This window comes from Paramormyrops kingsleyae, chromosome 12, assembly GCF_048594095.1.
Source record: "Paramormyrops kingsleyae isolate MSU_618 chromosome 12, PKINGS_0.4, whole genome shotgun sequence".
Lineage (NCBI taxonomy): Eukaryota > Metazoa > Chordata > Actinopteri > Osteoglossiformes > Mormyridae > Paramormyrops > Paramormyrops kingsleyae.
In genome coordinates, this window is record NC_132808.1 from 15,189,829 (window position 1) to 15,205,003 (window position 15,175).

Here is a 15,175-nt window from a genome sequence, read left to right on the forward strand (position 1 = left end):
AATGGTAAATGGGACTGCTTGTAAAATGAAAGACAAAGGGACCACATATCCGTGTTGTAGCTAATTTAAACTGTTCTAATTTTGTAACACTTAGTCACTGAGTTTATCAAGTCATGCGCTGGGATGGGTATAACAACTACCAAACAACAATTGCGATGGCCTGAAATAAAGTTTTCAGTTCCAACTTCTTTCACCGAAATAGTATAAAAAGCAAACTCCAGCACAGACATGTGCATATATATCTTGCATTTGGCTATACACACACAAAACATACACATATGAAACAATTCAATGGCTCAATGTTCATGTACACTTAAAACAGTGGTAAGGTTAAATCTTTGGAACATCTGTTTCGACACATTCAATCACAACTAAATCTTAATGCTGACCTTTGCCTTTTCATTTCAAAGAGGAGAATGTCCAGAGTTCCAGACAGCGGGAGGAAGAGAAAGCCACCAAATGAAAGAGGAAGACAAGACAGTTACACTCCGAAGTCAACCATCAGACCTATAGGGTCCACGCCCTTTACCTGCGGCCTTACCCCACCTGCTGATCCCAGGCCCTTCGTATGCAATCTACCTTCTCATTGTGACTCTCTGTTTTCTGGGCTACGTAACCTGCGGGATAAAGGCCAGTTACTGGACTTGAGTATGCAGCTCAATGGTGCCTCCTACAGGGCACATGGGCTGGTGCTAGCCGCTGTCAGCCACACTGCAGAGGCGTGGTTCCGCTGTGGCAAGGCAGGGACAGAGATGGAGTTACTAAATGGGCGGGTGTCACAAGCAGGGCTGCAGGCTGTGCTGGAATTTGCCTACGCTGGGAGCTCTGACACAGCTATAGATATGACTGGTGATGACATCCTGGAAACCTGCAGGTTCCTTGGGGTTGAACGTCTAGCCAGGACCTTTCCTAGGGAGATGCAGACATGCAGTCCATTGGCCCCTGCTAACTGTGAGATGGAGGTCAGCCTGGGAGTCATCAGGCGTTTATGGAAGGAAGAAGTCGGTTGTGATGTGTGGCTACAAACAGACAGTGGAGAAAGCCTCCCAGGTAAGCAAGTATCTTTGGAAGGAAGAAACAGAGCCATATTGGCTGGAAGCTTTGACTTAGATTGGTACCCATCTTAACCATATGTGTTTAAAGGTAGCCATGACTGAAGATTCAAGATATTGTGATCAATAGAGTAGGTTTATGAGGGACAACTTCCAGCGTAAGGTAGAGCTATTGATTATTATGGCTTCATGATTGTGAAAGGAAGAGACTAGTAAAGCAGAGAAAAGGGCAAAAGGTCTGCTAGCCAAACCGGGATTATATATGAGCAAACATTAGACTGAGGAAATCAGGAATGCTGATATCTAGAGTACACATGTATTTTATCAGGAGCCATATTCACACCAAAATGTGCTGAAATCACATGATAAATAATTTTCTTGGTAAAGCAAGTCACATTTTATAAAATCAAGAAAGTATATAATGAATCATGGGTATGTTATGCAGCAGAAAGAGCATTCCACTTAATCTGTATTCCAGGAAACTGCCTGACCATCAAAGTAACATATTTACACGTGTTAGCCCAAAATGTTCCTTTGTGAAACACCCACCTTAGAAAAACACATCTGACACAAATACTACTTAAACGAACTTGCTTGGTATAGGGAAGTTTCTCAGCAGAGGTTCAGGGAATGGCACTATGGCCTCACTTCCAGACCTGAGCATTTGATTTCTGCTGTTTCTGTGTACATCAGGAGTGGGTGTCTCTGTGGGTTTCCTCTGGGTACTCTTCTTTCTGCTATTACATGCAACTTAGGTGGGTTAGTGTTTCTAGTGTCTCTAGAGTGTGAATGTGTGTCTAGTAGCAATCTGATGTCCTGAGCATGTTGTACCCTTTGTGATTAATGCTGTTACAGTATCTCGATTGCTTGGACACATTTCACGAGACATACTTAACATTCTTATGACTTTAAGAGCATTTCTCAAAACAGTTTATGCATATAGCACATTATGGTTCAGCTACAAAAGGCTGTATATCACCCAAAACAAACTGATGTCTAAAAAAGCAAATAATTGCAGTGAATTTGTCAGTACCGCTAAAATGAAAAGCATTATTTTAATGTATAGATGTATTGTCAGTATGTTAGTGCAAATGTGTTTCTGAGCTCAAAAATTCTGAATGCGGTCTTCCACTTTCTGTCATTGACTGATCGTTATTTTTTAGGAAACAGATACTTATGTCAAAGACCTCAGTTTCAACATTGCAAGGCTCTACATTACAATATGTAAAGTTACGTGGCAAGAGAAGCACTCACATGCATTTCTCAGATCTGAAGACACAGTACAATTACAAAAAATGTCACACAGCACTCTATAAGAATGAAACAGCAAAATGGCAATAAAATCAAGTGTGGGACAAAAATACAGTGCTACCTTGATACTCAAACTCAATCCATTCCAGAAGGCTGGTCGAGTTGCTATTTGGTCATGGTCCAAGTAGAATTTCCTCATAAGAAATAATGTAAATTAACTTAATCTGTTCCAGACCCCCAAATGACTATCTAACTAATGATAAAAAGCATAAACAATCAATATAAAACTACACATGAAAAAGCACACATACAAAAGCAATAAACATGAAATCCTATATTCCGAAGCGAGAGCAGACACGTGCACAACCTTGAAGTCTCACTATAATTTCCTTTTTAAGTTCAATAGTTACTCTCACTACTTTGTATGTGTCTTTGGTTTGTTCACTTTCTTAGGGGCCACGATTACTGTATCACTAAATGTACTGTAGATAAAGCACAAAAAAATCACATCAAACACAGGAACACAGCTTTCGCACGTCAAACTTAGTCGAGAGATACCAGACTGAGAGTGATTCATGGGCATCAGCATCCCAGTAGGTCCGTTTGCCTTTGTTTCAGCCCATCAGACATGCGTCTCAATCTGTACAAGTTACAGCAGGTCTGTTTTCTTTTCTCATGTTCTGAGTTTTCAGTTGAGTTGCGGCTGGATATTTCTTGAGCCAACCCATTCAAGGTCCGAATTGGTAGAGTTGAACGCATCTCGACCCATACAACTTTTAGCGGGAACAGTTCAGTTCCGAGATTTCGGTCGAGGTACTAGTTGAAAAAAATTCAACAGACCCGTTCGAGGTCCAAGTTGGTCGAGTTAAGAGGTGTTCGAGTTCCAAGGTTCCACTGTACTACAGTTCCGTGTCACTAATAGTTTTTAAACAAACCACAAGGGCTAATAGGGTCAGGCCTGTTGGGGATCGGGGCTGGTGTGGTGCTGAGGCATCACCCACTGCATGGCAGCACTTGGGTCCCAGTTTGAGGCAGTCCATCTGGGTAGGCATGTGGAATATCTCTCAAGCAAGATGACCATCTTCCTCTGCTGTTGGGGGAGCTTCGTAAACTCTATGTTTCAGTGGCAGCACTCTCTGAGGTACGCAGACGCAGGTCAGCTCCTCCTCATGGTATCTGTTGTCACTCCTTTCAACAAGCGTATTATGAGACTCAGGCTAAGGCACTCCTTGGGTGTCTTGTCTCTGGTCTCAGTGTATGCTCTGACCATGGTGAGTGATGTCTCGCTGAGGGAGACATTTTACTTGCAACTTCGCTCGGTGGTTGAAGGGTGCCTACGAGGTGACACTCCTCTGGTCATGGGTGACTTCAATGTGACCACTGGCACTGACAGGGCTGGCTATGAGGATTGTTTTGGTCCCCATGGGTCTGGAGACTGGGGTGAAGGTGGCTCCGTGTTGCTTTACTTTGTGAAAGATCAAGGACTCCGGGTCGCTGGATCCTGGTTCCAATGCCCTCAGCCACATTATTGCACTTGATACTCCAATACTGGTGGTGCAGCAAAGGAGATCGATCACATCCTCATGAGCAGACACTGGAGACTCCTGCAGAACTAAATTCTGAATTCTGACCACAGACTTCTTATTGCTACTTTGATGATTCAGCTTAGATCCAGTAGGCTACCATCTACTATGAAAATGAGACTGGACTTAGCCAGACTCCTAGTTCAAGCTGTTTCTGATGAGTTTGCATGTAGTTTGTATCAGGAACTTGTAGATTTTGGTGCGACTGCTGACTCTAATGTGCTGTGGGAGACCTTACTTGATAAAACCCTGAAGGCTGCCAAGGGTTGTGTTGGTGTTGCCAGTGTTCCCAGAAGGAGGCGTTTCATCTCTCAGGGTACCTTGGATATTATTGAGAGGAGTCGCAGTGTACAACTTGGTGGCAACTCCAGTCTGTACAGGGAACTGAGAACAGGGTGATGTAACAGTCCTTGTGGATGACACTGCAGTTGTGACCCGCTTAGCCAGCTACTTTGGGCAGTTGTTTAAAGCTGACCCACCAGCTAGGAGGATGGACATCTCTGGGTCCACGGTTCTCGAAGCTGATCCTCCAATCAACTGTGAACCACCCAATTTCACTTAAATTGCATGGATGGTGAATCAGCTGGTGGTAGAGAAGGCCGCAGGGATCTGTGGTGTCCGGGGTGAACTTCTCCAGGCTGGTGGTAAGGCTGTCCTCCTGGCATTGCAGGTGATCTTTGCTTCCATTTAGGAGTCAGGCGTCATTTAAATTAAAACTAACTTTGAAAGGGGACTTGTAGACCCTCTCTGGAAAGGTGATCGTCTGGATTGTGGCAACTACAGGGGGATAACACTGCTTTCGGTGCCAGGTAAGGTCCTTGCTAGGGTCATCCTTAACAGGATCCGTGATCACTTGCTTGCCTGTCAGCGACCAGAGCAGTCTGGTTTTACGCCTAAGAAGTCTACCATCGACTGTATCCTGGCACTGAGGGTTCTCATCGAATGCAAGCGTGAATATCGGTAGAGGTTCTTTGCAGCCTTTGTCAATTTTTGTAAAGTGTTCAACTGAGTTGATTGAGTTGCCCAGTGGGACATCCTGAGATCCCCCCAAAGTTGCTGGACGTCATGGCTGGCCTGTACACTGGTACTGTGAGTGCTGTGCAGAGTGGAGGGAGAACGTCTGTGTTCTTCCCAGTTGATTCTGGGGTTCACCAGGGGTGTGTTCTTGCTCCTACTCTGTTCAGTGCTTGTATGGACTGGGTCTTGGGCAGGGTTGTGGGGTCCAGCAGCTGTGGGGCGTCTGTTGGTGAAGAAGGGTTTACAGATTTTGACTTTGCCGACGATGCTGTGATCTTAGTTGAGTCAATGGAGGCTCTGATCGGGGGTCTGATTGTCTGGGAGTATCTGAGTGTCTGGGATTGCATGTGTCCTGGATAAAGACCAAGATCCAGGCATCTAATGACTTCTTAGTTACATCCATCAGCAGTGTGCCTGTCTGTGAGGAGAATGTCAACCTTGTTGAGAGATTTACCTACCTTGGCAACGACATTCATGCCTCTAGTGACTCTTCCTTTGAAGTCAGCAGACAGATTGGAAGAGCATGGAGGTTCATGAGGCCGTTTGAAAGAGGTGTGTGGTGCTCTCAGTATCTTTGCAAGAGCACGAAGGTCCAAGTCTTTAGAGTCCTTGTGCTCCCTGTCGTTCTGTATGGCTGTGAGACATGGACGCTACGCATTTGAGAAATGCACCAAAGCAATCGAGAAAAACTGCTATATACAGAGGGAATCCATTCAAAGGCCATTGTATAACATGCATTGTATAACACTTAATTTATCAAAATATAATGCTCTACATATATAGTTAAAGGTTTTGGTTGTCTAAGTTTGTTATAGAATTCTAGAAGTTTATAGAGAATCAAACTGTTGTACTTTGCAAAGCAACTATTTTGGAAATGTCACTGTCACCTTGGTTTTGACATTACACTCATAAAGAGTGGCTTTCTAAAGTTTCATTCTATTTTTTAGATTTTTTGATGGTATGAAATAGTAAAGAGTAGTCAATCCGATATCAAAATCAATTTGCTTGGTAAGCAACTTGGATGGATATGTTGTTTGCAAATGATGAAATTATTGAATTTTAGCAGAATTTCCCAGTAAGATATCATTGCTATACATTAGTAATGAAATAGCACAATAATTGGTCATATTTTATTACATTTAGCCCAAAGGAGCTTCATTGGCAACTGCCTAGATGATCGATAGATAGATAGATAGATAGATAGATAGATAGATTTACTGACATTCATATAAATATAGCTGAAGTTCACACTTTTAAAAGCATTTGCCAGTACTTAATAGAAAGCCACACACTTGCAAACATACAGAAACACTTTCAGCTTTATCCTTCAGCTCACCTGGTATTACTGGTGTCATCTTCCCCTCCCAGCGCACCGTGTAGTGTTAGCTGCAGGAGGAGACTACTTCCGAGCACTGCTGTGTGGGGGACTGAGGGAGTCCAGTGAGAAGGCGATTTCCCTGCGAGGCGTGGCAAGCTGGGTACTGTGGGCGATCCTGGAGTTTCTCTATTCAGGCACATTGCGGCTGGGCAGGGAGGACGTGTGGGAGCTTGCAGAGGCTGCCCTGCTCTTCCAGCTGCAGGGGGTGTTTGTGCTGTGTGAGGAGTTCCTGCTGGAACACATCGACCCCAGCTCGTGTCTGGATATCCTGGCACTAGCTGAGGCTTACGGTCTCGATCAGCTGGGCCGGAAGGCCGAGCAGTACGCCCTCAGACAATTCCAGAGTGTCTCATGCGGTGACAAATTTCAAGACCTGCCCCTTCCACTCCTGGAACGTTTGCTGGAGGAGGACTCACTCTGTGTGGACAGTGAGGTAGGACAGTCTCTTTCTATCTCTGAGTTACTTTTCTCCTTACGCTACTTTCCATTGCGTCCACTCCTTTGTAGGTAGTGGTGTTTTGTGCCGGTCTCTCTGCAGATACAGGTGTTTAGGGCAGTGCGGTGTTGGGTCGAGGAAGATCTTGGAGAGAGGCTCCCCTTCCTTCCAGGGCTCCTGGAGCATGTACGCTTTGGCCTCATGTCCTATACTGAGCTACAGGAGGTGCAGAGCTGCACCCTATTGACTCGCAGCCTAAGGGGCAAACGTTTACAGGAGAAACTACGAGTGTATCTCCAGCCTGGTCACACAGGCCCACCCTGCAAGCCCCGCACACCCAACCAGGTTATCCCAGACTTTGATCAAGACACATGCACAATATACTACACAACATAGTCTGCTGTGTACGGGGTATGCTTTCTGAAAATTCACTTAGACAACAAGCTAATGAAATAAGAATGTAAATAAAAGAAAAACAAAATATAATGGTTGTATGCTATAAAAATATACGTGGAGATCACATATAATAGCAGAAGACAACTTCTTATGTGGTATTTGCTAGGGTGACCAGACAATCCATGTCAGGAAAGACACTTTGAGCTACTTCAGGTTTTATAAACTACTTTTTTTACAACTGAAAGGCTCGCCACGCTCTGCTAACCTGTTTGGTTTATCTTGTACATTTGCTGGTTTTGTTTCCTTGATTGAAAGACTCATCCAGCTGTATCACATTAACATTAGTGACATGCATGATTATAGGAGACTGACCAGGCAGCACACAACAAGACTTGGTGCTTAAGTGAAATCAAGGGCCTTTTAAATGAAATGGTAGTTTACAAATCCTGTCCTAGCTCAAAGTGTCCTCCCTAAAAGATATTACCAGTCACTGTAGTATTTGCAAATTTCCACTGATGCTGTTGTTTGACAGTGCCGTACACAGCAGTGATTAACTGGTTCTTTCCTCAGGTACTTGTTGTGGTTGGTGGTGACTTTGTAGATGAAGATTTCACTAGGCGTGTACCAAGCCGCAGCCTGTGGTTCGCCCAGCGTTTCCTGCGTGGGCTGGGACTCATCAGAACCGTGGAGTGGAAGTCTCTGACTGAGCTGCCGGAACCGCCCCGTTTCCGCCACTGTGTATGCGTCCTCAACAACCAGCTCTACGTTCTGGGAGGCCGCAAATACTATGGGGCACGAGATATTCTCAAGTCTGTCATCAGGTACACCAAACCGTCAAGTTTGTGATAGCGGATGTCTGAAATACATGTCACAAATACCTGTATGTCAGTACTGTTCTAGGTCTCAAATCACCTGTCTTCCATAACTGCTTATTCAGCACAGGGTCCTGGTGGACCTAGCCCAGAAAAGACAGGTTATTGTTAATATTATTATTATATTGATTAGTGGTGTTCTTTCAAATGTTCTGTGTGGGTCCTCAGGCTTTTCAGTGACATGTTCCTTATTGTGACAGCCAGCTTTACTAAGCACTACTTTTCAAATGCACGGGGTCATTTTATAATATGCATAAAAGAAGATAGCTTCAGTCTTGTCATTTCTGCTTAAAATGAAAATTAAGTTTGATTTGTTGAAGAATTCACTTGTTTGTTTTCTTTGCATTCAATGGTATTCTTAAATGTGTTTTCCACTAAGCTTCAAAGGCATCAGTCCCAACTGGAGTTCCACACATTACAAACAAGTAGCAGAAAGGGTATCTTTGGAGCACTTTCTGCACTCCCTCTCAAACACTGAGCAGTGATGAATCTGCCAGGCACTTAACAAGTCTAGTCAAGATGGCCAATGCTGTCAATTGAGCCATCACTGCCTTCGTAGTCCTAGAAGTCTACAGGTGATGAGGCCCCAAGAGCTGATGAGCAGCCACCTCCCAAACAGTGACTTCTTGGTCTGTGACATGCTGTTGTTGTACTTAGTTTTGTACTTTTTGATGGTACCCTAGAGCCAGGTGGACATGATCAGAGAGCTTGGTCATGCCGATCCTATGGCCTGAAACACTGAAGAATGCTTTGAGAATTTCATCCATTGGCCAGGAATGAGGACCACCATTGTCAACTTTTGCCAATGGTACCCCATGAGCCAGTGGAAAACTCCCTGTTCACCACCTCTCACTTCCTTGTGACCCTTCGTCAAGGTGCTCTTCAAGTGAATTAGGCTTGTCCTAGCAAGGTCCCTCCACATTCGGTATGAGGACATAGATGTACAGTATATGCTTGTATATTAGTATTATGCTAGTACTGATGAGGACAACCAGCCAGGCAAGAACAGGCCCTACATCATCTTTGCAGTTCAACAATTTCCTCAAGCCCCCATGGGATTTACCTCACTGCATCACACTACAGTAGTCCATGTTGGGGAAATGTGAGGCAAGAATCAAAAATGTCATTCTGATTGTGAGGGAAGGCATGGAGTGGGCCCAACAGCGAACAGACAACCAGCCTGCTCAACCCCAGAAGTTACACACTGGTGATTCGGTTCTTGTCCTCATCCTGAAAGCCACCTCCAAGTCCCTCCCCCCATTAAGCTACTGTGCCTGTCTACCCAGTCACCACTTCTCAGGTCAGAATTATTGTATCAACCACATTAGGAATGCCTCACTCACATTTCCAAGGGAAAAACAGCCTTCAGTACCCCCAGGGGCCATCCATCCGGAAACTGGTGGATATTGCACTTTGCTCTCATTTAATGTGTGCGGTGACCTACATATATAATGTTGTCATTCACATTGTGAGCTGGACAGAGCATCTCATTTGCCTCTGGCAGGCAGGGCTTACAAACATCCCCCCACCCCCCTAGTGCTACCTGGGGCTAGCTGAGGCTTACTATCTCGAGTTCCTTATTGGATGGGGCTTGCTCTGAAAGAAAGGTAAAAGCCATCTGCACTGTGTCTTGCCCCATCACAAAGATGCAAGCGTAGGCCGTTCCAGGACTGGCCAAATACAAATGTTGCTTTGTCCCCAACTGCTTTCCTCTTGCCAGCCCCTCTCTCTGATCTTTTTGACCTGGAAGAACTAGCCCAAAAACGTCCAGAGGACTGAGGACACCAAACAGTCCTCCACAGCAACTTCAAGCTGCCCATCTCTCCCAACACTCACTACTTAGAGAAGATCAGTGATTAGGAACATTGGGGATCGGTGCTATTGTCTTTGAATGAACTAAATTGTTAGTGCTGTCACTCTAGCATCATACCCCCTCGTGGAATTGGAGTCCTGATGTTCAGTAACTCCCCATGCTTGCGTTCCTACTTGCCTCTCCCTCCTACTTATGCTTATGCTAGAATTTTGTCATTTTGTTCATTTGATTTCCTCTGCCAGCCCCTGGAGGATGGGCTCCCCCTCTGAGTCTGGTTCCTTTCAAGGTTTCTTCCTTCTAGGGAGTAAAGCGCTTTGAGACAATGTAAAATGTGCTATATAAATAAAATTGAATTGAATTGAACTCTGACATACACAGTACTGTGCAAAATAGCCTTAGGCGGTCACAGAAAACGATAAATGTTCTTCATGTTGGTGTAAACCTACGATATTATGTCTGTCAACGTGTGTCAGCTGAGTCATTTCAAAAACTATCCTAAAATCACCACAGCATTTGCAGCAACCATCCAATACACATATTTTTGAACTCAGCCACTATCCAACCCTGTTTAGCTAATCACTACACCATTTGATTTAAACAAATGAAGTTAATTGAGCTGATGGAGAAATTTAATGAATACATACAGTAGAATGGCTGAGGTGCCCTTAAACAGAGGTTTAGAAACCAAAGCAGAGTTTATCTAGCTATCCAACAAGATATCAGTAACTTTTTGGAGAACAGATGAAATTCTTGTTTATCATTAAATAGCCTTAAAAATATTCATGACTTTTGCACAGTGCTGAATCTCTCATAAGCGCACCCCTGCTAAGCGATGGGACAATGGCCGGAAGTGAGAGACCCTGGTCATCAAATTGGCCATCCATGGGTTGAGGTAGAAACTCCTTGCACAGCCCTACACCCTCATTACAGGCTACGCACCTCTTCAACAGATGTCCTGGACCTCTGTCTGTCCCCCTCTCATTTTTATGCATCCTGCATGACGGGCCAGGGTCCTGGTGAATAATTTGAAGGAGGTGTGTGGTGATACTACACCAGGAGTTTGCTGCACATAAAAAAAATAGCTGATCAGCACCATGTAGGCAGGTAATAATTAATGTGTCTAGATACATCACCTTCAAGGAATGCTATCAGAACATAGCTGACAAATGCCAACTGCACTCAACAGACGTCAAGATTGTCTCCCTTGGCCTAATGTAAGGCCTGCAATGGGGTGACGTGTGAAGGTCACTAGAAAAGCAATAGGTAAATTGCTTATGCTTTCTCTGCCCTCAATAACAGACAACCCAGTGGACGACCACCCTGAGGGGACTGCTGCCACCTAACGACCAAGGACCCATGCCTGCCTGCCAATCTTAGCCCCTGTATTTCCGCAAATCATGCCCCTCCAGCAGTATTTGTCTGTACTCATCTCCGCTGTGAATCTTTGCCAGCCATATCCATCTAGTTCCTTCATTGCCCGGCTTTGATATCCATAAAAAATTCACTGCAACTACAACATGCTGAACAATTCTGGTCTTTGTTCTTTGAGATTTTGAAGATTTATATATTCATCGTAACTCAGACAAAAGCCAGTCTGTGAGATGCTTTGTTATTGGTGATCGTTTCAAAAGGGCCAGAGCTAGCTATGACCTCAATGTCATCAACATCTCATCATCAAAATGAAAATTAGCTACCAATACCATGGTCATAGCCTGTGCATCTTTCACACTCTTCACATTTTTGTCACATAGTGAGATATTTTCGTCCTGTTCTTTAACATTCTTTATTTTCTGATATGTCTCATATTAACTGCATATTAAATGTCATTGATGTTTATTCCACAAATCTCCCCAGTTGTTTTCTTCCAGTCCAGCTTCTCTCATTATGTGCTCTGCATACAAGTTGAATAAGTATGCCAATAGTATGCAGCCTTGTCTAACTAGAGCAAGTTTCTATTTCTTCTGTTCTGTCTGTGGCTACTTGTCTAGGGCAGAAAATATTTGTGTTATATTATTACTGTTATATAAAACATTACTATTTATAGCAATTCTAGATCACAGGTACATTATACTTTGTGTGTGTATGTGTAAGTTATGAGAATTTGATTCTTGGCCGTAGCTAGCATCCTTCTCCTGCAGGTATGATCCAGCACAGGACCACTGGGATAGGGTTGCCGACATGCACTCTCCAAGGGACTACTTTGCCACAGCGTGTCTTGCAGGGAAGGTGTATGTGTTTGGGGGGAACCATGACGACACCCAATACCTGAACACTGTGGAGTTCTACACACCTGAAGACAACACCTGGAGGTAGCTTTATCAGTAAATCCATCCATGTTCTGAAGCCGCTTGTCCTATTCAGGGTTGCAGGGGGTTCTGAGATACCCTAACCCTAACCCTAACCCAGGATGGGGTGCCAACCCATCGCAGGGCACACTCACAAAGCATTCACCCCTATGGGCAATTTGGTAATTCTAGTTTACCCCAGCATATTTTTGGACTGTGGGGTGAAAACCTGAGTACCCCCACAACACACAAAAGCTCATGTGTGGCAGAGACTCAAACCCTGGCCCCAGAGGTGTGAAGCAACAGCCACTGTGCCACCATGCCACCCTTTTTTGATGAATATGTGAGAATTTGTTTTAATTCCCATATTGGGAAATACCACCCCCCCCCCCCCCAATCTGTACCCCTGTTCTGGAAGCCCAAATGCTGAATGCAGACAGTTACAGCTACAGCTATAGTGTCTGAAACATGAGAAAACAGGGATGGATTCTGACTTTTATAAAGAGTTTAAACAACAAGCCCTTGTCTGAAGGCTTGTAAACAGCATAAAAACACATTCTTATGTACTGTAACGGAAATCAGGGACCAGCTGACATGAACCTCTATCAGACAGATAACAAGCTATAACATGCCCTGCTACCTTTTAGGCCAGGGCTCTTCAAATCTAGATCCTCAATTCCAAATCCAGGTCAGGTTTTCAGTTCTCCCAGGTAGTTGGCTTAATAATTACTGACTCTGATTGGCCACAGTGGCTTCACACCCAGCTCATAGGTAAAGGAAGACTGGGCTGTGGGCAGCAGGGCTCCGGCCTTGAGGACTGGGATTTATATAACCCTGATTTAGGCCGTGTCCTATCCTATCTGTTGTAGTAGCTAATAAAGCAGAATATGTTCTTGCTTCCTTTTCTGTTTAATGTTTCTCTTCTATATCACCCTTCTCACTTCTCTTTCCTTCTTCTCCCTTCATTTTTTCCCTTTCTCCAGGCTTTTTCTATGCTGTGTGTTGTCCCTCTCGTTTCTTTGTATCTTCCAGTCCCATTCATCTGGATCTCTGTTCCTCCACATCTCTTACCCCTGTCTGGTGTACGTCTCCCCCTGGCCTTGGCTGTCCACCTCCTCTTCTCCATCACGCAGCATCCCGTGTGCTTCACTTCACCATCACTCTTTCCTTCCGTCCCTTTCTCTTCCCGTCATCATGACCAGCACTCTGCTCTCTTGCAGGCTGGCTCAGCCCCTGGACCGGGCTCTGTGCGGACATGCCGCTGCGGTGTCGGGTGGGGAGATCTTCATTTCGGGGGGGTGCGACACCCGCTCGGGCTGCCTGCCTTATCTGTGGTGCTATGACCCATCGCATGGCTGCTCCAGCCGCGCCCCTATGGTGGCGGGGGTGGGACGTGCTGGGCACGCTATGCTGGCGCTAGGGGGGAAGCTGCTGGTGGTTGGTGGGTTGCAGCCCTTATGGGCGGGATTTGGAGATCAGCTACAGTGCGAGGCTTATGACCCCACCCTTGACACTTGGGTGGCAATTCCCCGCTTGCCTCGTCCCCACCTTTTCCCTGCTGCCGTGCTTCTAGATGGAGTAATGTATGTACTGGGTGGTTCCTCTGTTGACACTGCCCGGGACACACCCTGGGTGCATCGCTATGACCCCCGCACAGGGTGCTGGGACAATCTCGGCAAACTGCCACGCCCATATGCTGACCTCGCTGCTGGTGTGTTACAACTGCCTGGAGGGGCGAAGAAGTAGCAGGCTACACACACGCACTCATGCTATATTCCCTGTCTGCTTTTTAATTTTAGAAATATTATGCTGGTATGGAAATCCTATGTTGTACATTTTATTCGGATGGTGCAGGAGGATGTGCTACATTATGTTGAAATGCAGAACATTTCAAAAAGAAATATTTTATTCAGTACATTGGGATGTGCTCGTTTTGTTATATAGGTTGACAAGTTAGTTCAGAGGGTAATGAACTAACTCATCAACCTCACTCATCCCAGGTTCAGTTCCTGCTCCTCGCTCCATGTGTGGTCTGTGCATTAGGACACTGTATCTGTAACTGGATGGGCAGGTTCAAATCCCAGGGTCTGCAGGGTGTTTAAGGTCCTCAATCCTAATTGGTCCAGGAACTGTCTGATCATGCTTTCTGAAAAAAAGTATGTTGCTTTGGATAAAAGTATCTGGTAGATAAATTAAATGTAAATTTCTTCCTGCAGTCCAAAAACATGCAACATGTGAACTGGCATCTTGTTCATAATGTGTGTTAAGTGATGGACTGGTTTCAAAATATAACTATTAATCTATAAAATAAAACATCAAATTATGTCAAATCATCTTTGTTTAGCACACTTCTTCATCCATCCATCCATCCATTTTCTGCCATTTATCCAGACCTCCCTCTGACCAGCCACCTCCTCCTACTCCACCGGGGGAGTACCAAGGCGTTCCCAAACCAGCCAAGAGAAATAATCTCTCCAGCATGTCCTGGGTCTGCCCCGGGGCCTCCTCCCAGTTGAATATGCCCAAACACCTCCCCAGAGAGCCATGCTAGACTGATGCTCAAACCACCTCAGCTGGCTCCTTTCCATGCAGTAGAGAAGCAGTTTTACTTTAACCCCTCCCAAATGTCCGAGCTCCTCACCCTATCTGAGCCTAGATACCCTACAGAGGAAACTCATTTCTGATGCCTGTATCCGCGATCTCATTCTTTTGGTCACAACCCAAAGCTCATGACCATTGGTGAAGGTACAGTAGGAACATAAACCAACCAGCAAATCGAAGTCTTCCAGCTCATCTCCCGCTGAGACCCTTAAACTCCTCCACTTGAGGCAGCCACTCATCCCCCACCAAGAGAGGGCAATCCACCCTTTTTCATTTTATTCTATATAAATACAATTACAGTCATATCTTGAGAAAATCTTATATTGAAAGTAAAACATTTTTCTTTTAAAGGGAGGGCAACTCCTTTTGATTAATCAACAGTGCTGGAGTTTTACTAACACTATTAGTAACGAGGCACAACAAGGAGCCGACCTGCACGGTGCCATTTAACAAACTGTGCATTTATCCTCCTTTTGTTTATATCTGAGACG

At 44.9% G+C, this 15,175-nt stretch overlaps 1 protein-coding gene across 4 annotated transcripts in view; it reads left to right on the forward strand.

Moving 5' to 3' along the window:
* Positions 1 to 14,413, forward strand: part of LOC111858096 (kelch-like protein 33) — a 25,968-nt gene extending 11,555 nt beyond the window's left edge. For 2 of the 4 annotated variants that reach the window (XM_023839511.2, XM_072697551.1), the window contains exons 2-7: positions 411 to 1,050; positions 6,272 to 6,714; positions 6,820 to 7,062; positions 7,684 to 7,934; positions 11,937 to 12,107; positions 13,304 to 14,413. In XM_023839511.2, coding sequence (XP_023695279.2) covers positions 417 to 1,050; positions 6,272 to 6,714; positions 6,820 to 7,062; positions 7,684 to 7,934; positions 11,937 to 12,107; positions 13,304 to 13,829 — 2,268 coding nt within the window. In that variant the 5' untranslated portion in view covers positions 411 to 416 and the 3' untranslated portion in view covers positions 13,830 to 14,413. The remainder of the gene's footprint in view (positions 1 to 410; positions 1,051 to 6,271; positions 6,715 to 6,819; positions 7,063 to 7,683; positions 7,935 to 11,936; positions 12,108 to 13,303) is intronic. The other 2 variants (XM_072697552.1, XM_072697553.1) reach the window with 2 other exon arrangements.
* Positions 14,414 to 15,175: the final 762 nt, after the last annotated feature.